The sequence below is a fragment of the Notechis scutatus genome, chromosome 1, assembly GCF_049901735.1.
Source record: "Notechis scutatus isolate UNSWTSFEM ecotype Mainland chromosome 1, rNotScu1.2, whole genome shotgun sequence".
NCBI classification, from domain to species: domain Eukaryota; kingdom Metazoa; phylum Chordata; class Lepidosauria; order Squamata; family Elapidae; genus Notechis; species Notechis scutatus.
In genome coordinates, this window is record NC_142009.1 from 161,112,275 (window position 1) to 161,138,450 (window position 26,176).

The 26,176-nt window shown below is 38.3% G+C and overlaps 1 protein-coding gene across 1 annotated transcript; it reads right to left on the reverse strand.

The window, feature by feature from the left end:
• On the reverse strand, window positions 1-25,750 carry SLX9 (SLX9 ribosome biogenesis factor). Its single transcript, XM_026679062.2, has 6 exons — window positions 25,307-25,750; window positions 21,495-21,603; window positions 16,080-16,145; window positions 3,723-3,879; window positions 2,966-3,031; window positions 1-1,391 (listed from the first exon to the last, which is right to left on the reverse strand). Exons 1-6 carry the CDS (start codon window positions 25,433-25,435, stop codon window positions 1,265-1,267), a joined length of 654 nt encoding a protein of 217 aa, XP_026534847.1. The 5' UTR covers window positions 25,436-25,750; the 3' UTR covers window positions 1-1,264.
• Window positions 25,751-26,176: the final 426 nt, after the last annotated feature.

Genomic DNA, 26,176 nt, shown 5'->3' on the forward strand with positions numbered 1-26,176 from the left:
TGAAAATATTCTTTTATTATTTAGCTTATAGTTTCTTCAAGTCATAGTTTTATAGCTTTTTACATGATATTGTATATTATTTTTAAATACTCTGTAATTATCTTAATTTAATCAGACATTATTTTAGATAAGATGTAAGCATTTCTATGTTATAGCAGGAGTCTGTGGCCTGGAGAACTGGGCTATACTGTTGGAGGTGAGCAGCAGGCGGGCAAGTGAGCATTACTGCCTCAGCTTCACCTCAGATAATCAGACTTTAGATTCTCATAGGAGTGTGAACCTTACTGTAAACTGTGTATGTAAGGGATCTAGCTTGCATGCTCCTCCCCCACCCCCCCAGTCCTTGGAAAAACTTGTCTTCCCAAAAACCAGTCCTTGGAGCCAAAAAAGTTGGGGACCACTGTTGAATTTCAAACAAGCTGTTTGTAAGTAATGTCCATTTTCATCTAGAGTAGTTAATGAAAATATGTGTTATGCCAGGGTCCCCAACCTCTGGCCATAGCCTGGTTTGGGCCATAGCCCATTGGGAACTAGGTTGCGGAAGTGGCACAAAAGTGTGTGAAGCTCCATTTGCTGCAAACAGTGGGCACATGTACGAAACCATTCTCTCCCCCCTCCCCCACGGCTACTATTTGGTTCATGGAGTTGGAAAGATTGGGGACCACTGTATTATACAGACAAACACTGATGTTTGTGTACAAATATACATACACATACACACATACAAAACTGAGTGTTACACATCTAATATATATATATATATATATCTAATATGTACGGTCTTCAAGTGTGACATCACATTTCAAATTTTTAAAAAGTGATTTTTGCCTATTTTCAAAGAGAAGCAAAGCACTATGTATTTTATTAATCACATTTCATTTACCAAAACAATTCTCTAAAGGCAGCCATTTAACTGCTCACAGAAAGAAACAAAATTTTTTACATTACTCAGAAGTAGAAAGTTGGAGATTCATACATACATTACAGAAGCTATAGAGAGGGAAACAAAAAGACCAAAACTATAATTAGGATAAATTTGGGGAATTAGAAAGTCTAAATCTACAGAGTTCCACAAGTCTCCAACAAAACAATCCAGAGTTGTAACTAGTACCCACAGTGCATAAATTGAAGTTGATCACCTTATTTCTGTGCTCGGCAAACAAAGTTACTGGGTCTGGTTTCTGAAGGTTACATTAAACTACTGTACAGATAAAGCCATGATTGAGTCAATTGCTGGAGTTTTCAAACATACTCAGTCATTATATTAAAGTGGTTCTTCCTCTTTCTCCTGTTTTAGTCTTTTGGAAAGATGCTGACTAATGATTGATAGAGGGTTGTCTTTGAACAAAGGGTTTGATATTGTCTTGTGAAACTGTGCCACTTCCTCTTCCCTGGAAAAAGAAAAGGGGAGAAATGTATCAATTAATTTGCTGGCATTACTTTTTTTTTTTTGGGGGGAGGGACTGAAGTACGAAGGATGCAGAAATCTCCTAACAAAAGACGCATGTTTTTAGTAAAGGAAAATATTTTGCTACACTATATTAATGTATTCAGATATTACTAACTTGACATAACCAAACTGATAGCATATGTACACTGAATACTGTAATCCATAAGAAGAGAGCTCTAAGAATTACATTTTAAATAAATCCTATTGCCAATGCTCTCAGCATATATTCTTATAATATAGAAAAATTAAAGTCACATTAACAAGGCACAGCTGAGCTCACCCACTGTCCTATTGTCTGTAAAAATATATATTAATGTACTTTTACAAAATAGTTCCCACTGGCATCTTCTTTACAGGAAAATGTTTCTACTAAATTAGAGAGCCTGATTTTGTGAATCTCTTCCATAGCCATATAATCCCATTTCCCCAGAAACAAGATGCCCTTGAGGGTTATCAGCCCTCCAAAACAAATGGGATGTGATGTAGAGGGCAATAGTGTGTAGGGCATTAATTGCTAGATTTTCTAGGAGAGGAAGCATTTTTTCCCCTATGGCACCTTTTGCCTTCCAGATATACTGAATAAAGCCCAACCAGAATGTGTTGGCTGGAGATTATGGGAGTTAAAATCCAAAGTATTTGGAGGGCACAAGACCATTCTAAGGGTAAATATCCCAGTTTGTTCCCAATTTGGCTACACATAGTCCTCAAATTACAACCATAATTGAGCCTGAAATTACAGCCATATGTCGTGGCAGTCATTAAACAGGTCAACATCTGTTTCCAGTTTTGCAACCTTTTTTGTGGTGGTCATTAAGTGAATACTGCAGTCATTAGATAAACCTGTTTCCTTCAAGGGGCATTTTTTTGTTAGAAACCAGAATTAAATGGCAAAAATCACAAAAATAATGGTCACATAACAGTGGGACTGTGTAAATGGCTGTAAATGTAATTGGGTTGTCAAATTCCCCAAATGCAGTAATTTGCAGGTGTGTATGTGCAGCCATCAGAAGTTCAAAACCAGGTCATAAGTAGCTCTGAGGAGATCTGTTGTAATTTTGTTTGCTAAATGATCAGTTGTTAAGCAAGTTGTACAACCTTCTCAATTATGGGCACTTCGTTACCAGGATTTTGATTGCCCTGTTTATTTCTGTTTAATTTCTGAGCAGCACATTAGATCAAATATCAATAGTATATGCTGCACACTAAATGCTGAGTAAAGGTCAACATGTATTATTATCTTTGATGCACTGCTCAATGAGGGACACTGTCAGTGGCTACATGAGGGTTTGACAGCAACAAATTGCTAGGGAATGTGAGATGGTGCAAGTACTACTTGTTTTGAATGTGCTTTCACAGCTACTGGTTAAGAATGGAATCTGTACAAATTCATCACACTGGCAATATCCGGGTGCCGCTCCTTTTCCCACAGCAGAACAACAGAATTGCTCTGCAATTGTGATAACAGCAGATTTTGGTGTCATTGTTCAAGAGACTTCTTTCCCTATCAATACTTACAAGACCTTGCGTTTCTCGGCTGATTTCATCTGGTTGAAATTTGTCAACACTTTCTTCTTCTTCTGCCTAAAGATCACAAAAATAATGGTGAATGCACTCTACCCAGTTTTGTTTTCTAAAAGCATCCATCACTTTTGAACAGTTTTGTGTTACTTTGAATTCCAAATAAATACCATTTCTATGACAGGAAGAACCATGTTACTTCCAACTTTGAAATAACCCGGAAACCTCATTTTTCTCATGCTATCGTTGTGTAAGCATCTATTAACTTATCAACTGAATAGTTGCTAAATTACACAATAGCAAAACAATTTTAAAAATTTGAGTTTGAGAATTTACTTTAAGGCAAATTGACAAGCTTATTGAAAAATGATCTGTAGATATACATTCCTGGAATAATAACCTTAAAGTTTCACATTTTCAATTATTTACCAATATTTATCTTCAATATTCAGGATAGTCCTGATTTTAGCTAAAACCTGCCTTCAGGAGTTTGCTCTTCTCTTTTGAAGCAAACATGTGTACCTTTGTATCCTTTCAGTCAACAAAGGATTGGAAAATTTTGAAAGCACATTCCTTAGTAGGAGCCAACAAAAAGTTTATTCCTAATCTTGATTAACAGCAAAAAGTGAGAGGGTTTTTTTTTTAAATTTATGTGTCTAGAACCTAAGCAAAGCCTAGGATCTTGAAGCTTTCTTATAGGCAGTTACAGTTTGCTTAAATGAGAACCATCTATTAAAATACTCAAAGCACTCACATTTTATTACGCTGTTTGCAGAACTTGCTTACTGTCACCAGGTCTGAAAGCTCAGGCAGGGCATCCAGCAATTGATGCATATCTCCAACAACTGGAGTAGCTTTCCGCTTTGCCTCTGCTTTGTGCTGCTGCTTTGCCAACTTAATGCTCTCAATTTCTATTTAAGGGAGAAACATTCATTAGGAAAGTACTTTAACATTCTGTGAAACTTAATTTTTAAATTGTGCACTGCTGCCTGAATAAGCCCTGCAGTATAAATGCAATGATAAATGCAAAGCTCCAAAAATAACGAAATATCAGCAGTAAGTCAGCAATAAGATTAATGGAACAATGTGCTATGAGTCAGTAATCCAAAGAACAAATGAATGAATCTTATAAGGGGAGGAGGGTATGTTGGATATGTTCACTGCCTTGTAAAAGTAATAATAATAAAAATAATATAGGTGGGATGCAAATAAATAAATAAAAAGAATGAATAAATACACCTACTAGGTTTTATGGTTTGGGAAAATAGTAGTTTTTGAAGTTGAAAGTTCATATTTTATATTCTTCTCTCTAAACTAGGTAAATACGAGGAATGTGTTATCCTTGGGTTAATGTCCTCAGATGAGCCTCTGCTCCAACTATGCCAACTTTCAGAGAAACCTGACAAATATATAAAGAATTCTCCATTTTCAACAGGGTCTCTACATAACAGGTTGTCCTAGAGTTATGTCAATAGGGATCAACATTTCCACTGCTAAGCAATGTAGTTGTAAAGTACAAAGTAACATGACCGCATTGCTGAATGATGGCAATCCGAGCAGTCCTGGCTGCTGTTGAAACCCCAGGACTGTGCGAGTCGTTGAAGTGAGCGCCTCACATGATCATGATTTGGTCCCAGGCAAACAAGCTGGTGGGGAAGGTACGAATGGGAGAGTGCTAGAGTTCGGAGGGCAGTAGAGCGGGCGAGTGGGTGGGTGCTGCAGGCAAGTGCTATGGAGCATGGGTGGGCATCTGCTATGAAGCATGGGAAGGTAGCATAGGAGAGAATGCCGCAGGTACTACAGAGCCTGTGCGGGCAGGCAAAATAGTGGTGGAGGCAACTTGAGGGAGCAACTTGCAATCTCCTGCAACCTTCCCCATGGACTTTGCTTCTGGAAGGTCAGAAGAAAGGGTTGTAAGTGATGATCATGTCATCTTGGGATACTGCAACCATCATAATTGCGAGCTGGTTGCTAAGCACCCAAATTGTGAGGAAAGTGCAATGGCAAATTCGAGGGCCGGTCACAAATCTCCTTGTTCAATACTGTGTAACAGTCATTGAATGAAGGGTCATAATTCAAGGACAACCTGTAAAAATTTACTATCTTGAACAGCTCACCATATTTATTTAAGTTTTTCAGAAAATATCTGTCAAAACTTTTCTTTAAATGGGCTTCGAAATCAAAGCCTATGCCAATGGGTTTATCTCAACATTGATACTACTGCTTAGATTTTTAAAAAAACCGAACAAAAAAAAATCAAATACCTGAATTATAACAGTCTGGTACATAATAGGTATTCTGCAATCTCTTGATTCACCCCTATTTTTAGTGCAAAGTAAATGAAACCACGTCCTTCTTAAATAAAGGTAAAGAGAAGCACCCCTCCCTAGTACTGAAAATAGACATGTGATATACTTAATAATTAATAGTTTATTGCCCTTTTAAAGTGTTAAGAAACAGGAATCTAAAGCGCTGGTTTTATTCTCCCAACTTGTAGCAACAGCTTTCTTATATGAAACAGACAGACACATTTTCTGTTCTTTCTTTTGGAAAGATTTGTATCTGATCAATAAAATTTTCAAGGAGAAACATTTTATGCAATTACTTCATTCAGGAAATAGCTAAAGTTTGTTCAGTCATGTTGTCAAGATATTTACTCTCTGACTAAATATCAGTAAATTGGGGGAAAATATTACTATTCTTTTAGCTTTGTTCTGACCTAATGGTCCTTTAAAGGTTTCTGGTAATTCAATAAGAATGAAAGACAGAAGAAAAAGAGAAAAAATAAATATTTATTCATTCCAGGTTACAATAATGAATGACAGCATTTTTAGCTTCAACAGTACAAGCTCAAAAGCTTCAAAGTGCTAAAACAATCGGCCAATTTTACTGCAATTTATTCAAAGGCTTGATATAATTTTAAAAACTCCTATTACTGTAATGTTCAAAAGAAGACTGAAAAGTACATATTTTGAGCTGGAATATTAGTTCAATCTGGTTGTCTTTTTCTTAACTGAAGACCTAGCCAACATTATCATGGATTCCTCTCCCCGACCGTCTCTGTATGAACTATTGAGCTGCAAGCATTCTGTTAATTCAGTTAGTACATTATTACTTCCCTGGTCATTTTATTCCTTCTTCCTTGAGTTATGCTGTTTTGACATCTCAACATACAACTTTCATTTGACCTGACATAGTTGCTTTTTATAGATGCTTATGAAAAATATGGACTGTATATACTTTTCTTTGGAAGCACTCTCTTGGCTAGTTGTCAGTATTTTCAGCTCCGCAACACTTCTTTTTTTGGTCTGCAGTTATGAAGTTGTGTTGCTTCAAAGCTTTCCAAAAATGTCACTTACTTAAAGCTTGCACATACCTAATTTTGAATTCCTTTCCTATGAAATCGTTTTAGGGGTTAAGCCACAGGGTACATTTTTAATGGTCAAAATTTGAATTATTTTTCTTCCTTTCTCAATTTAACATGATTTATTTGTGACCGGAATGGAATACATAAAACTGCTATTATTCCATTAGGATGAACTTTAACTCTCCAGTTGTCAAAAGAAGTAGGACAAAAACAGAATGTCTTCTCTCCCCTCCCCACCCCAAAAAAACCAAGCAGAAAGCAAATCAACCTTTGAAAATATATTTGCTTTGATAGTTACAGAATTACATTTGCTAATCAAGTAATTAAATCTCCTAACAATTAGTTTACTACATTGATGTTTAAGGAAGTAATATCAACTGTTTTGTAGACATACAATTGTAACTGATTATTGCTGAAGTAAAAAAAAAAAACCTGCAACATTACATCAATTTCCTAATTTCAGCTACAGGGGATAATAAAATTTTATTTTCATATATTTCTTTCTTATGCACCGCCAACTCAGTCTTGACCCCTGGCAAGTGCCTGGACAAATCCCTGCAGTTCTCCTGGCAAGGTTTTTTGGCAGCATCCTAGGGCTGAGAAAATGATTGGCTCAAAGTCACCCAGTTGGCTTCCGCCTAAGGTGAGACTAGAACTCATGGTCTCACAGTTGCTAGTCTACTATAATACCTTAACCATCACACCAATCTGGTTCTCTTCTTTCACCTATAGCTGTATCTATAAAGGGCCATCCTGTGACAGTTCAATTGAATTCAAATCAATTACTTGGTTACACTTTTTGTAGTTTTCCTATCTTATCCTTTCCCCTTCCCTTCAGTAGTTCAGCTATTTCCCAAAGAATAGTTAGTACAAGGATAAGAGTACAAGGATAAGACATTTTGTCAGACTTTCCATTTTAATTTCCTCCCTAACTAACAAACTGCAGGGAAATCTCTGCCCTCTAAAAACAGCTGAGCTGTTATTATTAAGTCTCATTATTTTTCTTCTCCAATCATTCTCTCATTACATCAGGTATTTATAAGTTCAAATCATAGATATGCTAATGATCTTCTAAGATTGAAGTGTGAAATTGGTTCTATAATATCTACTATGTTATTCATTTTATCATTATTATTCATTTTATTGTCCAGAGATCATTAAAATAACGGTTATCTTTAATGAAAGCTCAGTGAGTTAACTGCATTTTTTAATCTTGATATGAAACATCTCACTGATATTTGTTTGCAAAATCTACCGTGTTTCTCATATAATAAGGCTGGGTCTTATTTTTTTTTGAGCCCCCCAAAAATGGCTAGGCCATCTTTTCGGGGGTGACTTAATTCCCCCCCCCCTTGTATCTTCGGGCGGGTGGCGACGGCTTGGATGTTGACCTCGGCGTTGGTGGGGCACTTCGTATCAGGGTCAACGCAGGCAGCACCATATCCGGGTGTGCAACAAAAGTACTTCCTAACGGCAAGCCCCCCCACCATTCCCCCCATTTCGCATGTTTTAAAATAGGCCTAAATTTGGGGGGAGGGGCTTAATTTCATTTCATGACTATAAAACATGCTGGGACTTCCTATTGGGGGAGGCCATATTGTTGGAGAAACAGGGTATATAGCACAATCAGTACCCGGTTTAAAAATACACTTTGTCTATCCTGAGAAACAATTTTTGGTTATTAAAATGTCCTCACAGGAAATCGTTTTAGTTGTTAAGTGGCCTTCCAGGATTCCACTTATGAAGAAGCTCTAGATGTCTATGTTCCTTTGTTCATCCCACTTCCTTTGTGCTGAATCATGAAATCCCATATTTCTTGTCACGAGTGGCTCATTATTTTCTTTCCCCTTCTACTCCCATTTACTTTATGGTAGCCAAAGACATTCCTCTTTAAGGTAGCCAAAGCCTTTCTCTTTTTTCGGGACTATCTAAAATGTACGATGAAGTGCAGTGTGTGAAGGTAAGGAATAAAATAGGGGCTTCCGGTGATGTCGCATCGTGGCGGTGCAGGGAAACTCTGTCCTGCTCCCCTGCATCTGTTTTTTTTTTTTTTGCCTTTGCATAGCCGTTTGTGGTGCGGTTGGATCCTGAAGGGATCACTGAAGTGAGGAGAGACTCTTGGAGCCAATCAGGACTTGGGATCCCGAGGCAGTGAGGAAGAGAGCCCAAAGTCCGGGGTGAAAGAAGTCAGCCTGGCGCGGGCAGACCCGAAAACACGACAAACCAGCAAGGAAAGGAAGCAGTGAGGAGATAGCAAGCTGAGATTGGGCAAGCTATCAGTAGGAGAAATATCTTTTGTATTACAACTGGAACATCGTGGGAAGAAGAACTGCTTGTATTACTGAAACCCAAAGTGAAAGGAGTGAAGGTGGAAAGTGACGGCAGCGATCTAGTTTTCTATCCCCAATGCTGGGAAATAGTGGAAATACAACTTTAAAAAAGAAAATCGAGAAGGAGAGACAAGGGGATATTACTGGAAGGAGCCCTCTGTCATCAACTGCTTGAAGCGAGACTACTGAATCTATTCCGCTTGAGAAAGGGACTTGGGACTTGGACAGAACTTAAAAAGCTTTGAGGAGTGACGGTGCAGACTATGGAGGTGGCCATTGAAAGTAGACGACCTCGGTAAATTGTATCAACGTAACTGGAGTGATTAATAGAACTGAGAATGGAACGGAATTGATACAAAATAAGCTGGATAAATATTTTCTATTTTAGCTGTCTCTACTATTGTATTTAAAATTTGAATAGAGTTAGTTATTTATGTATTTAGGTATTCATTACTATTTAATAGTAAGATAAGGTGACAGTAAGATAATAAGAGATTCTATACTCCCCCTCTTGAAGTATTTTTCCCTCCTTTGAATTTACTGGGCTTGGATAGTTTTATTCTATATATATCTATGTTATATACTTAATATATCTATATATACTTAATAATAAGAGACTAATACTGATTGGTTATTCTATATAGAATTTGGCCTGGGAAGTGATATTTATTAACCTTATAATTTAATTTCTTTGTAATTTCTGTTTCGGATATTGCCCCCCCTTTCCTTTCCCTTTCTTATATATAGCTGATTTATTGTAGATTAATGAATTTAGTACATTGATTAGTACAATGACAACATAAACAATTGCTCTTTCTTCCTTTCTCTTTCTTTTCCCCCTCTCTTGGTTGGATATTGTGGTCTATTAAGAGATAAGAAGTGTTAATTTAAATTTTTAATTTTATACTTTATTTAGAAAAGCAATAGATAAAATACTGTATTATAACTATTTCAAATATTTATATCAGGTTATAACACTGTGGGATATTTATTTAGTTCATTAACAAGACTAATCACTGGACTATCTGAGATCCGATATTAGAATACAGTTATTAAGATTTATTAAGTCCTTAATTTATTCCTAACTGAGAAGTTAGTTTAATAACGGTTGATAAGGTTTTGAACGTTTGAGTACATAGTTGATTAACTGGCAATAAGCTTTAAAACAAATGGGGACTGGAAATTAACTTAACCATTCAATAATAAGAATTTCAGATTTATTAATAAGGGAAATCAAAAGCATAAAATATTGATAAAGTTGATGGTAATTGGTAACATGATCTGGGATAATATAACTAGAATAGTGGATGAACAGTATAGAATTATTAAAGGTATGATGAGCAGTATCACTACCATCACAAAGATTGGGAGAAAATCTGTACAATCAGTAGCATTACCTAGCCCTGCACCAGCGACACAATGAACGATTGAAGGGATGTTGGCCCTGGAGAAATCAAATACTTCAACTGGCTCTCAATCGGTTCCAGCTACGCTGTTAGCAATTCAAGGAACGATGTTGGCACTCCAGGAGTTGATGTCAAAAAACCACACTGAAAGTAGGGCCGATAGAGAAACAATGAAAACAGAATTGAAAGATGAAATAGGGGAAATGAAAATTGAAATCAAGAACTTGGATGGGAAAATAGGCCAGATTCCAATAAGATAAATGAAGAAAAGATTAGAATAATTGAAGAACAAGCCAACCAAACGGAGACGAAACTAGAACATATAGATAAAAATATTACAGACCAGAACAAAGAGATGGAAGAGACTTTAATCCACCTCAAGATGGACAGAGCCTCCTAGTACCTTAGATTTCAGAATGTGGAGAAGATAGAGAAGAAAACCTAGCATTGACAATGGCCAAAATACTCGCGAAACTCTTACAAAGAGATAAAAATGAGGTAGTAAACGAATTGGATGACGTGTATAGAGTTCACACAAGTTACGCGAGGAGGCACAGACTCCCCCGGGAAGTTCATATCAGGTTCGCTAGGAGGTGAGTTAAGGATATAATCTACAGGATCTCAAGAGAAGAAACAATAAAATATAAAGGTAGAGAAGTAATTGTGCTGAAGCAGGTGCCAAGAGGAGTCCATGAGCAGAGGAAAGATTACAGATTCCTCACTAATTACCTTAATAAAAAAAGCATTTCCTTTAGATGGATCATTCCAGAGGGTATCTTGGCAACATGGAAGGAGAAGACAGTGAAAATAGACAGTTTAATAAAGGAACAAGAATTCTTCGAACAAATAGGTGGAATAGAAGAGGAACTGAGTAGTAGAGATGAGCCCGAGACTTCAAGCCAAGAAGAATCACAGTCTAAAGCTAGAGGGAGGGAGAGAGAGAAAGAGAAGGAAAGAAGAGAAGAAATAGCCATTCGAGAAGAGACAGGAGTGAGAACTAGGAGTCAAACAACGGCTAAACCTAACGAGGGATAAAAGCTAGAGGGTAAATGGAAAGAGGAATGAAACTAATATCGATGAACATTAATGGATTAAATGACCTACCTAAGAGGAAGAGAATATTTTTCAAATTAGAGAAGCAGAGAGCCGATATAATATGCCTCCAAGAGGTTCATATTAAAAAACAGGATCAGAGCTATCTACAAAATAAAAGATTGGGGAAAATGTATACAACATTAGCAGAGGAAAAAAAAAGAGAAGTGGTACTGTATATTATAGAGGAAATAACCTCAAAATTGATTTATAACGATACAATGGGGAGAATATTAATGGTAGAGGTGGTCCTACAAAATAAAAGCATGATGTTAGTGGGGATATATGCCCCTAATAAAAATCAGAATGAATTTTATAAAACTTTATATGAGAAATTGATAGAAATTGGCAACCCAAGAATTTGTATATTTGGAGACTACAATGCAATTGCAAATAACAATCAAGATTATGCATGTGAACAAAAGCATCAAAAAAAACCAGAATATATTGCTCAAAAGTTTTTTTGAGATGGCCGAAGAACTAGAATTAGTGGATGCTTGGAGGAAGCTAAACCCAGGGGTGACTCAGTTCACTTTCTTCTTCAGTCTGCATAAATCATGGTCTAGATTGGATATGGCATGGGTAAACAGTGACTTATTTAAGGAGATCCAGCAAATAAAGATTTTAACTAACACCTGGGCAGACCACAACCCGCTGCAGATAGATTGGAAGGACCGAATCCATAAGAAAAGTAGATGGACACTTAATTCACAACCATTGAAAGAAAAAAAGTTACAACCAAAAAATTAGGGAAGAATTGGTTATTTTGAATTGAATAAAAAACAGGATACCTCATTGCAGAATCTCTGGGACACAACAAAGGTGTATTTAAGGGGAATATCTATAGCATATATAGCAAATAGAAATAAAAAAGATGGGAAAAACAAAATACCCTAATAAAAAAATAGAAGATTTGGAGAACAGACAAATGGAAACTCCGGGAGATGAGCAAATTAGAAATGAGCTGGCGCTAGCAAAGCATGAAATGAACATTTTAGACCAGGAAGAATTAATTAAGAAGCTACAATATACAAAACAAAATTATTTCAAACACACAAATAAACCTGGTTGATGGCTAGCATATAAATTAAAAAAAGAAAATCAGAAAAGAACAATATACCAATTAGTGAACAAAAATGGAGTAATAGAGACTAAATTGGAAAAAAAGAAGGTAATTGTAAGAGAGTATTTTGAGAATTTATATAAACAAGATAAAGTAGATTTAAACAAAATAGAAGAATATTTGAAAGAAGGAGCTATACATCCACTATCAGAGGATAAAAAGGAGTTACTTAATAAAGAAATAACCTTGAGTGAACTAAAAGAGGCGATCAAAAAACAAAAAAAACAATAAAGCCCCAGGCTCAGACAGTTTTCCAAGTGAGTTATATAAAGAGATAGGAGCGGTATTAGAGAATGTGTTGCTAGAGATCTGCAATGAGGTATTACTGAAAGCTAAAATTCCAGAATCATGGAAGTAAGCGTATATAACACTAATCCCCAGAGGATGCAGATGCCAATCAAATAAAGAACTATAGACCAATATCTCTTCTAAACTCAGACTATAAAATTTTCATGACTATAATGGCAGAAAGACTAAAGAAAGTGCTCAATGACAAAATTAACCCTGACCAAAATGGATTCCTTTCCACGAGACAGATTAGGTATAATACGAGAATGATAACAGATATATTAGAATTTTATGAACTGCACCCAGGAAATCAAGTGGCCCTTGTCTTCCTGGATGCACAAAAGGCCTTTGATAACCTCAACTGGGATTTTATGAAACACCAGATTAACTTGATGAAATTTGGTGGTAATTTTGCAAATACGCTATATTCAATTTATGCCACACAAAAGGCAAACGTACTGATAAATAGAGAAGCTACCAAACCATTTGAGATAAAGAAGGGCATTAGGCAGGGATGCCCGTTGTCAGCAGCAGAGGTGAAAAGCAGACTTCATAACAATCCTAGAAACATTATTGGACAGAATTAGATCGAACAAAGAAATTAAGGGAACAAAAATTAATAATCAAGAGTACAAATCACAAGCATTTACGGATGACATGGTATTTGTCATAGAAGAACCAATAGATTTGGGACCAGTATTATTAAATGAAATAGACAAATTTGGTAAATTGGCAGGATTAAAAATTAATAGGGAAAAGACCAAAATGTTAGATAAAAACCTAACAAACAGTAAGCAAAAAGAACTAGAGGAAACGATGGGATTACAAATCGTGAATAAGATTAAATATCTAGGCATTTGGCTAAGACCTAGAACATTATCCCTGAGGGAGGGCAATTATACCAAATTATTACAACAAGTTGGAAAGGATTTGGAAAAGTGGAACAAAATGCAAAATTTCACTATTAGGTAGAATAGCAACGATTAAGATGAATGTCCTACCCAAAATCTTGTATTTATTTCAAACAATTCCGGTACTATTGGACAAATTTTTTTTTTAAGAAGTGGACAAAATCGTTATGAAATTCACTTGGGCAGGAAAAAAAACGAGAATAAAAAAAATCTACTTACAAGACAATAAAAGCAATGGTGGCCTTGGTCTCCCTGCCTGGGAGACCTACTACAAAGCAACAGCACTAGTGTGGATAAAAGACTGGATTAAATTGGAAAACAAAAGAATTTTAACACTCGAGGGCCATGATTTGGAAATAGGATGGTACGTATTTTTGTGGAACCCAAATAATAAGAGTCATTCATATTTCTCCAGACACACTTTACATAAATCCTTGATTAAAATCTGGATAGATATTAGAAGAAACCATTATATTAAAATCCTGAGGTGGCTTTCAACAATGGAGGCGATGTTCCATCCTAACACGATGGACATTAGCAAAAAGCTTAAATACCACCAAATACTAGATAATGAAAGATCACTTAAATTGATTCAGGTGCTAAAAACCCAAGGAATATTTGGTCCTACTTTCAAATAAAAATGAGACATATTAGGGATGCAAAAGAAAACGGATTTGAAACAAAAGATACTCAATTAGATAAAATACTCCTGGGCCCAGAAAAAAATATGATATCCAAATTGTATAATTTTTTACTAGGGCATGAATTAGCTGAGGAAATTGTGAAAGGACCAATGTTAGCTTGGGCAAAAAACTTTGGTAATAATACACATTATTATTATATTATTATATATATGTAGATTTGGATGATTGGGAGGGAATTTGGCAAAAAAAACCCTTACATTAACAAAATCAATACCATATAAGGAAAATTTATATAAAATGATATATAGATGGCATCTGGCACCTTCTAGATTAGATAAAATATATCCAACAGCAAATCCAAGTTGTTGGAAATGCAAAGAGAAACTTGGTACCTATTTCCATCTTTGGTGGACATGCCCTGAGATTAAAAAATATTGGACAAGGATAAGAATATGGATAGAAGAAATTATCGAATGTGGACTGGAGTGGAAACCGGAACTGTTCCTCCTGGGAATGATTAAAGGGGAATACCCTCCCAAAGTGAGATATCTGATCCTCCACTTATTAACAGCGGCGCGAATTTCTTTAGCGCAATATTGGAAAAGGCCCGATGTACCACCGATACACATTATTATTCAAAAAAGCTATGAATGCACCAAAATGGAGAGGCTCACGCTCAAATTAAATGAGAAGGAAGAGTCAGAGTATTATTTGGTATTGATAAGTGGTACAGCTGGGTAGAGCACAAGAAAAAAGGTATACAGGATAAATGAACCCAGGACACATACTATAGTTGTATATATTGAATGTATAATAACAACGATTTCAAGCTTCTTGTCTATTATATAAATATTATGAAGGCTCCATTCAATTAACCAATACAGTTATAATCCAATAGTAATAGCAGAATAATATATTATTCATTAACTAATATGTAATTGATAAGGGATAAGGAATACTTGCCAATGATTACTTACTACTGTTTACTATGAGCTATCAATCTTAATATCAAATGTAATAGAAAGAAATATGTTTATTGTTCTAGTTATATTTTTTTATTCTTACATATTTGTATATTTGTTTGTGTTTTAATCTTTTGTAAATAAAGTCTATTTTAAAACTCAAAAAAAGGGTAAGGAAATAAAATAATTGACAATGTGGATTCAAAGAGATCTTAGATCTGACTGAAAAGCAATCCAATGCACATTATAATCCTAACTAGCCAACACAATTAACACCAAAATATTAAACATTAAATCAGCAGTCTTCAAATGTTTGTTTCTGGGAACAGAAGTATTCAACATACACAAAACCTTATCTTATCAATTAAAATTGAGAAGGCTCTCTGGAAACAGGCAGAAGAAGCACCAAAGTCACCCCATTTTCTCCATATACTTAAATTATACTTCTTCTCCAGTGAGGAATCGTTCCAGCTTCTCTACAGCCCCAGATCATTTTAGCCATCAAATACAATATAGAACACCAAAGTGGCCTTGGTTTCTACACTCCTACTAGACTTATCTGCCTCCCCAGGCAGAAACCTAACCTTCTCAACAGTCAGACTATGGCTCGCTCACATGATTACTTCTTATGTAATTTTTAGGCAAGATCTTGGGACTTGGGGGCAAAAATCCTAGCAATTATAGAATTACAGAACGGGAATTATTTCTCTATGGTTTATTGCTGTAATTAAAAGGCATTACATGATGATCTACTATATAATATTTTGCATTTGTATTTAATATGCACATATCTAAGCATAGTACGATTTCTATGTATTTAAGAAAATTAGATACGTTTTGAAATAATTTGAGCCAGCAGAATTATACATCCCATTGTCAGAAATAACTGTTCAGATTGATTCTTGTTCATATTTCCAGGAGCATTTTCTTGTTGGCATACTGTATTAACAATCCAGCTATCTGTGAAAATCATCAAACAAATACTAACTTTGCAGCCATCTCTCCTTACGCATCTTCATTTTTTCTTTCTTAGACATTACTTTTTCATGTTCATCTGAAACACAAGAGAAATAATAATGTTTCTTTGCATCAAGGAACAATATATTCTCTATATGCACTTCAATTTTAAATCTGGATTTTGGAGAGACAGTATTGCAAACAAATGTAAACAACTGAACAGAAAATAGAACATATCAAACAGTCCACATCTTACTAACTCTGTAGTAAATAATTAATAAAGAGGACTTAAAATATGCTAACTACACTACATAAATATCATGATTGGGATGCTAGTCCATAAGCACCCAATTACTGGATTATAGATGATATCTTTAATAAGGTTTTATGTGAAAACAAAACATAAATTCTAAAAAAAGATAACTCCTATTGTAATTGCTTATTGTAAAAGTGATAGAAACCAATATCCCTTCCAGATGCAGAAAATCCATTGTTTCAATTCAGAAGTGAGATACTGATCACAGAACATGCAACTCATAGTGTGCCCCTTACAAGTTTATCTTTATTCATTCCTGATAGTATAGGGAAAAGGCAAATATCCCCAATATGTACTACATGAATGGGATATGAATGGCTACCTCAGACTGAACTAGGATGTTTTAAGAGGGCACAAAACTCTATAATTTTGTGTTATTTATCCTCAGAAGCAAACTGCAACATTCTTAATAAACCTCTAATTTGCATCCTTTTGCTTGCTCGGGTATCAAAAAAGGAAGTTTGCAAAATGGATTTCAAACATTGGTAAATCAGCCTTGCCCTTTCCCGAAATTATTTTTAGCACTGTTATTATCTGCTGCATGAAGAGGACACTGACAACCACCAAAGCTTGCTCTTCTTTTCAGTCAATATTTGTGAAATGGCATTTTCATTAGCAACTTATTGGATTTCCGAACTGTGTACTCTTCCAGTTGAATGCTTCAGCATATATTCTGATTTGGCATGGACAGATATGTGTGAAGGGCAAGGTCACTGAGCTTTAATATAAATTCAAAGCAACAAAATGAAAGCCGTAGCTTGTTTCAACTACATTATAGTCCAGGGGTGTCAAACTCAATTTCATTGAGGACCGCATCAGAATTATGGTTGCCCTCAAAGGGCCAGTTGCATGGAGGACTATGATGACTCACAGCAGCCAGGTGGATGTGGCTGGGTGGTCACAGTTGGGATGCTGCAGCTAGGTGGGCATGGCTGGTTCAATGCCGCTCACTGGGCACGGCTGACTCGGGACTGGGGTGGGACAGAATAAGTCACCTGGATCACTCAACATGTGGACAATCTGGTGCCTCACAAGCTCGCCTCCCCAAACTGCTGGTGCGTACACGTACACACACACACACACACACACACACACACACACACCACATTCTAAGTTTGGGTACTTTTATCCAGAGAGGAAGGAGAGGGCCTTCTCCCTAAGCCCAGGCATGATTGGCAGTTTGTAAGCTCATGGATAAAAGTCTCCAAAGTTGGAATGGTGCATGTGTGTGCGTGTGCATGCGTGCGCACAGCACAACAAAGGTGATGTTGTTCTCCCAATCCCAGACACCATTGACATTTCCCTGTCCAGTGTTCCCTCCCAGGAGGCAGAGGGAAACTCTGCTGCATGTAGAAGTGCGGAGGGGAAAGTTTGCAACAAGCTCCCTGGTCCTGCATGAGGGAGGCTGCCATTCTCTAAAGGGAATCCCCCATTTCCAATCGTGTATGATAAGAATGCTGGCTTGTTGGAGCAGCCTTCCATCCTCCTCTCCAGAGATCTGTCAAGGGAGAAATGGGACTCAAGAGGAAACTGCTTCCTGCAAACTTTTTCCTCCACACTTCCACATGCAGCAGCATCGTCCTCCTGCTCCTGGGGGAGGGGACAAGGCTGGGAGCAGGAAATCCAGAGATCTCCAGCGGAAGAAGGCAAGATCAGGGCGAGCACCAAAGCATCATCCACCAGAGGCGCCTTGTTGTCCTTCTCAGGCCACGCGGAGGACCCCTGGATGGCGGTACAGGCTGCCCAGTGCAGGCTGCCCAGAAGGCAAGCACCTAGCCCGGCCCTGGAGTTCCCAGGTTACCAGGACCCCACAGCCCAGCCCAGCTCCTCACTCACATTCTTCTCAAGACTACTGCTGCTGTGCTTACTCTCCTTGCCAGGTTGCTCATGGTGGGTGCAGGAGGGCAAAGTGCATGGGTCAGAGGGACACCCACCCCGTCTCCAAGCAAGGAGACATGGCTTATAAGCGAAGCTTCCTCAGCGATAGGATGGGAGACCACCAGGAGAGGCCAGGCGGAGGGGACAAGGTGATGGCAAAAGGGCAGCATGGCTGCTGGTGGCCAAGTGCTAAGGAAGGACTTCCCTCACATTCCAATCTCCCTCCCTCCCTCCCTCCCTCACCCCAGACTCCATTTTTGCTGGCAGAGGGCTAGCAAAACAAACTAAGAACAAAACAAAAGGAGAAATGTTTCCTCTTTTGCATTTGAGCATGCAAGAAGGGACAGTAAAGGAGAAGGGGAAAGAGAAAGGACAAAGAAAAAGAAGGAAAGATGGGAAAAGAGCAAGGGAAGAAAAAGGAAAGAGGGGAAGGAAGAAAGGAGAATGAGGAAGGGAAGAAGGGAGGGATTATAATTAGAGGGAGAGAGTATCTAAGGGAAATCCTGCCTTAGCACTTAGCCACCACATGGACCCTCGACACGAGTGACATTGAGCTGACCACACCCACTCCAGCCTCCCAAGGTTAAATACAACCCTGATGCAGCTCTCAATGAAATCAAGTTTGACACCCCTGGTCTACAGAACTGAAACCACAATTTTATACTATAATTGATTATATTGCCATGTCACTATAATGGCTCCATGTAGCTTTCATTTAAGTTTTAGAATTAATAAGTGGGCATGTGGAGACAGGAAAAATAGAATACTCTCCATATACATTCCCCCCAAAAGTTGTCTGCCCCTGCTGAATAACATTCTTTCCTAACCTGGGCACGGGGAGTTCTAGCTGTGGTTGTTCAATCCATAGAACTATGGAGGGAACCAGGACTGGGGAATCCACCCTTACATTGGACAATGCAAAAGGAATTGAAACATTAGTAGGAGGGCATTAGCCTTTCAAAACTGGCAGAATGTTGAAAACGTTGGGAGACTTACAGACTTGGTGAATATTTGAGAGGAGATGGGCTTTTGGAATGGAGCAAGCAGAACAAGAAGAAATATCTAGAGAAGTTATGTTCAAACTCTTTTCAACTTTTTTTCCTCCTGCACTATATATTGCCTGTTCCTTTCTTTTGCAAGGGCTGGGCCTTTTTCCATCTGTCATTTGTGGTCACATGGTCAGATTTGTTCCTATGTAGTTCACACTGATAGTGTTGACGGTATAAGAGCAGGAAGGAAAGGAAGAAGTTCCACTACATAAACAAAAGTTTGTTCCATAATATTGACAGTAGCCTGTAAATTCATTTTACAAATATTTTTCCTTCTTGAAAGGCCTGGAAAATATTTTGCTATTAATTATTAAATATGCAAATGAAAATCAAGATTATCCAAGCTTAAAATGATCAGTAACTTTATTAGAATCAACAAGGACATTAAGGGATGTCTAGTTCTCCAGAACCTTTATCAGTCAAAATGTAAGAAAAGCAAAGAATGAAGAAGCAAATAAACTTTTTTAAAAATTGGCTACATCTGGGATGTTACAGCCTCTATTGCTTTAAACTCAGATCTAATGATATCTATATACAATGTTATGTTCCAAGACCTGACTGTTTTATTTCCAAAAATGTAAGTCTCATGAAAACAATTCATTCTGTAATCTAGTTACCATAGAAATTGCAAAATATTAGTATTGAATGTAATAAATGTTTGACTCAAATGTTAGGAGTTTAAAAAAGTGATTTTAGAGGGTAGATTTGAGATTCTTGAAATAGCAACTTTTAGCTCATAAAAGTTCTGAAAATTATACAAGAGCTAATTGTTTTGTAAAAATGTAAATAATTTTAATGACTGAAAAGTAATAGATTGGAGGATGCAAGTTTCCCAACAATTAAGGCATCCATACCACAGTGAATTAGTTAAATAATATTACAGAGTAATACTGTACTGGATTATCAGTACTATAAGAACAGTTGTCCATAAACTCTGTCTTGAACTAAAAGCAGACAAGCATATATAAGAAAACTTTTTTTTGGGGGGGAAATATCATATTAGCAAGAATTACATGCCGATCTTCTAGCTGCTCATGTCTAAGCACCAGAAGGTAAAAAATCTGTATTCTTTTAAATATAGAGCATTCTTGGACTAATTTCTAAATTTTATGTAGAAATCCTCTCTTGCAAGGGACAGGAAGCACCACAAGATACTTACATAGTGTGTGCATATCTGTATGCATGTGTATATTTGTAGATAGACAGGTAAACTGAGGAACAGTTTAACAAATAACAGCAACTAGGAATTTCTTAAAAGTTAAATAATTTTACAACAGTCATTTTTGCAAGTTGTTGTTTAGGAAAAGATTAGCCTAACTCAGGGGTGGGATACTACAGGGTTAACTACCGGTTCAGGATTTACGAGCTTCCCTGCCTGCAATCATCATCAGCTGCCTGCAGAATAGCAGCCTTTGAAACAGCCCTCTTTTCTTGCTTTTCTAACTGCAGCTGTGCCTCTTTCGGCAGCTATAGTTGAAAAACCAGGAAATAAAGATCAGGTAAGAGCCCAGGTGGGTGGGAGGGCAAAAACATCAGCAGACATAGAACCGGTTCTGTGTCTGCTGCTCTTCAGAGCTACCGGTTCTACAGAGGTGGACAGAACCGGTAGAAACCCACCCCTGGCCAAACTCTATTATTACACTAAAAATACAGGACATTAAACAAATCAGCAGTAAGTTTTTGAGCTGCAGAGTTTTCCATTCTCTTCTGAGCAATTTTGACATAAATGTACTTCGTACATAGTCAGAGAGGGAAGAGTATTATGAGCAACCCCCCCCACCACCACAAAGATAGACTTCGAGAACTCAACTTGAGTTCTCAACTTGAACTCAAGTTCCCAACTTGAGTAAAATGTGTGCTTTTGGAAGCAAGCACTGATTTAAGTTAGGGAGATGAACTAGATCCAGTTCACATGCCCTGACAGGATCACATCACGGACAAGTCTTAATGGGGAGAATTCCAATCCCCTGAGATCATCTATTTCTCACAAAGTAGAGAAGCAGCCAAAGAATCATCGTTATCATGATGTTAAGCATGAAGTATGCATTCTGCTCAATATGAAGCTATTTCCACTTCTATCCCTTAATTAAATTTATCCATTTCAAATCAAATCAAATTATTGTCATTACAGAAGACATATTTTATCCATTTTTACATTCTTACTCATTGCCAAAGACATGTGTAAAGATGCTAAAATTCTTACCTTTTATGACTGAAACAGGATTCTTTGAATCAGCGTCCAACTTCTTCACTAGAATTTTTGGATCAATATTCACCCCAGAAAAAATGTCTGATGTTAGAACTCCCTTGCCCTAACAGCAAAAATAAAGATGAGATATAGCCAATGTTTAATCATTGTTTCCATTTTGATATTCCTTTAAATATCATGTTTACTGAAATCCAATCTATAGTATGCAAACACTGCTAGTGTTTTTGCAGAACTTATAATACTTCAAATCACTTGGTATCTTATTTTATGTAATCATTACCCTGTTCTTTAAGCTGATTATTTAGTATATTTAGCTTATTAACTTATACTGTTTCCCTGAAAATAAGACTCAACCAGAAAATAAGCCCTAGCATGATTTTAAGGTGCTCTGGATATAAGCCCTATCCCCCAAAATAAACCTGTTAAGATTGTCAGCCCTGGGGTGGCCAGCACTGGAGGCAAGCACACAGGGACCAATGATGTCCAGCAGCAGCCGCAGTCCACACAGCACAGGTGAGTCCAAACACTGTGACTGCCGGCCTGGCCCTCCAAGCAGCAGACAGAGGCAGAGGCACGGGAGGAAGCATGCGATCCGGCCTGCCATTGCAGCCGCGGGCAAGCAGACAGACGGTGGGATGGAGTGGGCACGTGACCACGGGAGGCTTTCCTTGTGTGTGCAGTGGAGCTGGAGGACACACAGGGCACCCAGGAGTCATGGCATGGCACCATCCCCGCCTTGCTGCCTACCTCACCTGTGCAACCCTGCAACCCATCCTGGAGCCTTGAGCTGATTGGTGGCTGGAGAGGTGGGTAAGGTGGCTTCCCAGTTTTTAACAATCAAAGAGAACTGTTCTGGGGAGAAGCAGGGAGATCTTATGTGCTAAGTTGCTGTGCTGGCAACTTAGCACATAAGCAGGAAACCCCAGCTTTAAGTGGTCATGCCTGACAATGACTTTCCCCTTTGCGTGCCCATGGTGCTCTGTCGCAAGGCAAGGTAGGTAGCAAGGCAGGGATAGTGCCATGCCACAGCCCCTGCATGCTTGGCCTCTGCCATCCAATGGCATCTTCCAGCTCTGCCGCACATGTGAGATGAAGCTCCCACAGCCGGCCACCACTCCATCCCACCGTTTTTGCTTGTCCACAGTCACAATGGGACAAGTGGCTGTGCAGTGCATCCAGCGCACTGCATCGCATACCTCTCCCCCCAAGCCTCTGCCTGCTGCTTGGAGGGCTGGCCAGGCCGTCCCAGCGGCGGACTTATTGTGAGTTTATCCCTCAAAAAGTTATGGAACAGGCTTTAATACCTCTATAAGAACATTAGTTTGTTTGTTGGGAGTACTTTTTCTTTTCTTTCCTCAAAATGTCATTTTAACTAAATTGATATATATGAGGCTGCTGTTTTTGCCATTTTATTCAAGAATGCAAGAATCAAAACAATATCACTCTTGTTGCTATAAAAAAATGCAGCTTAAATGAAAATCAACTTGATTTATTTTCTTTTTTAGACACAGGAATTACTTTTTAAAATCGGCCTTTCTCAGACTGTCAGCGGCAAATGAAACTGCAAACTGAAAATTGGTTGAACATAGAACATAAATCATAAGGCTGGTAGGGAGCTCAGAGGTCTTCCAGTCCAACCCTGCTCAAGGCAAGAGACTTCATATCATCTCAGTCAAATGGTTGTCCAGTCCATTTTTTAAAATCTCCAAGTGATGGAACTATAGGAGGCAAGCTATTCCATTGATTAAATGTTCTGACTTTCAGAACATTTCTCCTTATTTTCACAATAAGATAAGCAATATCTTATGCATATTATATGCATAGATAATTCCCAACTGCAGTTCCAGTTATGGATCAGGTCTTAATGTTTTTTAAGGATATCTGTTTGTTTCTGGATATATTTTCCAGCATACACTCGTGAAATTTCCTGTGCCAAATAAACACTACATTGATAAAAGGGTGCTTTGCTTTGCACTCTTCTGAAAGGATCTCATATCACCATCTGGTGGAGAATCCCTATACTGTACATTTTGTCTCCAGTATTGCCAAAAATGGGAGTCACAATCTTGGCAAATGGTTAACAAAAGAAAGTTTTCCATTGACAATGGGATGGAAATTAAAAAAAAAAACTTTTTGCTTAAGCTTGGACAGGTAGGAAAAACTACAACTTATCTATCTAATTTTGTAATATAGCTACCTTTTTGGGACACGTAACACAAGGACTAACAATGGAGCTATACTGAACTTAACTGAAGCTGTCGCCATTATATCCTGATTGTATATTAGTGATTGGTGACTAAAGCAAAGTTTCAATAAGAACCAAGTCCTTTGCTTTTTTTAAAAAAAAAAAAACACAACTCCTTAAAAAGTCAGATTAGACAGAGCTTGGTGTACACCAAGGTACGTATCTCATATTCTCATATTAAGATGCCACATTGCCAATCTCTTTTAAACCAGGATCCCCCAAAGTAATCAATATGAACACCAAAGTATCAATGGAAGTATCCAAGGGGTCGATAAATCCCTGGGAGCCAACAAGTTAATAAATGATGGGAGATTAATTGGAGCCAATCTTTTGGGGGGTCTCTGCAGACCCCTCTGTACAGTGGTGGGCGTGACAGGGGAAGGATACTGTAAAATCTGCATTCCCTCCCACCCCACTAACCTGCTTTCCAGCTCCGTTCTCCTGTGCAGGGCAACAAAAGAAGACCCAGCCGATCAGCTGGGACTCAAGAGGCAGGGAATAGATGGGGGTGGGACCAGTCAGAGGTGGCATTTGCTGGTTCTCAAAATTTCTCAAAACTACTCAAAATTTCTGCCACCGGATCTCCAGAACTAGTCAGAACCTGCTGAATACCACCTCTGCCTCTGTAGAGCTCCATGGCAGTCCCTAGTTTTGTTTTATTTATTTATTTATTTAGTCAAACGATTATTAGATAACAGGTATAAGTATAAACATAGCTATGAATATATGAAATGGATACGTACAAGAAAAATAAAAAGAAACAATAGGACAGGGACGGTAGGCACAATTGGTGCGCTTATGCACGCCCCCTATAGACCTCTTAGGAAAGGGGTGAGGTCAATAGTAGACAGTCTAAGGTTAAAGTTTTTGGGGTTTGGGGAAGAAACCACAGTCAGGCAGACTATTCCAGACATTGACCCCTCTGTTGCTGAAGTCGTATTTCCTTGAGTTTGTATCTATTGTGTGCTCTTGTATTGTTGTAGTTAAAGCTGAAGTATTCATTGACAGGTAGGACATTGCAATATATAATTTTATGTACTATACTTAGATCAGACTGAAGGCAGCGTAGTTCTAGGTTGTCTAGGTCTAAAATTTCAAGTCTGGTGGCATAAAGTATCCTAGTCCCTAGTTCTTAAAGTGAGGTGACTAGTGTGAAAAAAAATCACTCCCAGTGAGAGTGGCTTTGAGTTGTCTCCATCAGTACTATCAGTAACCTATTGTTACTGGCCTGTTTTACCTATTTGTTATAGTTAGTATCCGTTAAAGTAGTATTTATACATTTATTTTCACATTATATTTGGGTGTCAATGAATAATCTGAAATTCCACGAACAAGTCAATGAGCTTAAGAGCCTTAAACCATGATGGCACCTTCGCCAAAGAGCCAGCAAATTGCAAATAGGGAAGGCGAGTTATAAGATATGCCCCATTAAATGAGAGAATGGCACTGAGCAGCAAGCCGTGTTGTCACCGCAAAAGTCCCCCAAGAAGCACGTGTCTCTTGCGCGCTTGTCTTCCTCTTTTCACCGCTTCCTCCTCGCACCACCACTATCACCACCAACCTTTCCGGTGTTAGCGCTGAAGGTTAGCGCGGCCGCCGAAAGCACCTCCTCGCCCCCACTCTGCTGCGGCTGTGACAGCTTCGGCGCGGGCTGGTGGAGCCTCCTCCGCCTTACTATTTTCCCCACCATCGCGAGCCAAGAGGGACCAGCGCGCGAGGGTGAAGGAGCTGTGGGGGGGGGAGGGGAAGTGGAGGGGAGGGCGGGCAACAGGATTCGGACCACGCGCTCGCCAGCAGTTTCTTCCCCCCACCCCGGAAGTGCGGCGCGTGCGCTGTAAAGGTCGCCCCCGCCCCCTCCTTTTTTATGGCCACGAGGGGGCGGCAGCTGCTGCTCGTTCCGCGCTGCCGTTTCCTTTACGAGTCCGCCGGGCGGGATTCGTATTTTGAAAGCGATTCTGGCCCCTTGAGGTGTTGAAATCAGAGCTGACACAAGAGATGCGCGTGTGCAAAGTGTGGGGTGGGAATGTTTTCAGTCTCTGGCAAAGAGACCGATGCAGAACTGAGCAGCAGAACTTTAAAACGGACAGGCGAAACTTGCTTTCCCTGAGACTTAGTGATGATTCCTTAGTGATATAGTCTGTTCCTTTTTCTTTTATCGGAGGCAGGTGCACGTGTGTGTGTGTGTGTATGGGGGGGCTAAATTAAAAGTTGAAACTCAAATATTTTTAAAGTAAAACTGATGACAGTAAAATAGAGGGATGAAAATAATAGTTAAGAAGTATAACTTAGTATAACTTGTTCAATATTTTATTTACCCCCCCAAAAAAACCCAAAAATTCTCCTCAAGTTAATAGCTTTGAATACTTTCTAGCTTGCCAAACTGACCAAAGGCCTGTAGCTTTCATAAAATGAAGGAAAGTTTCCATGTTCC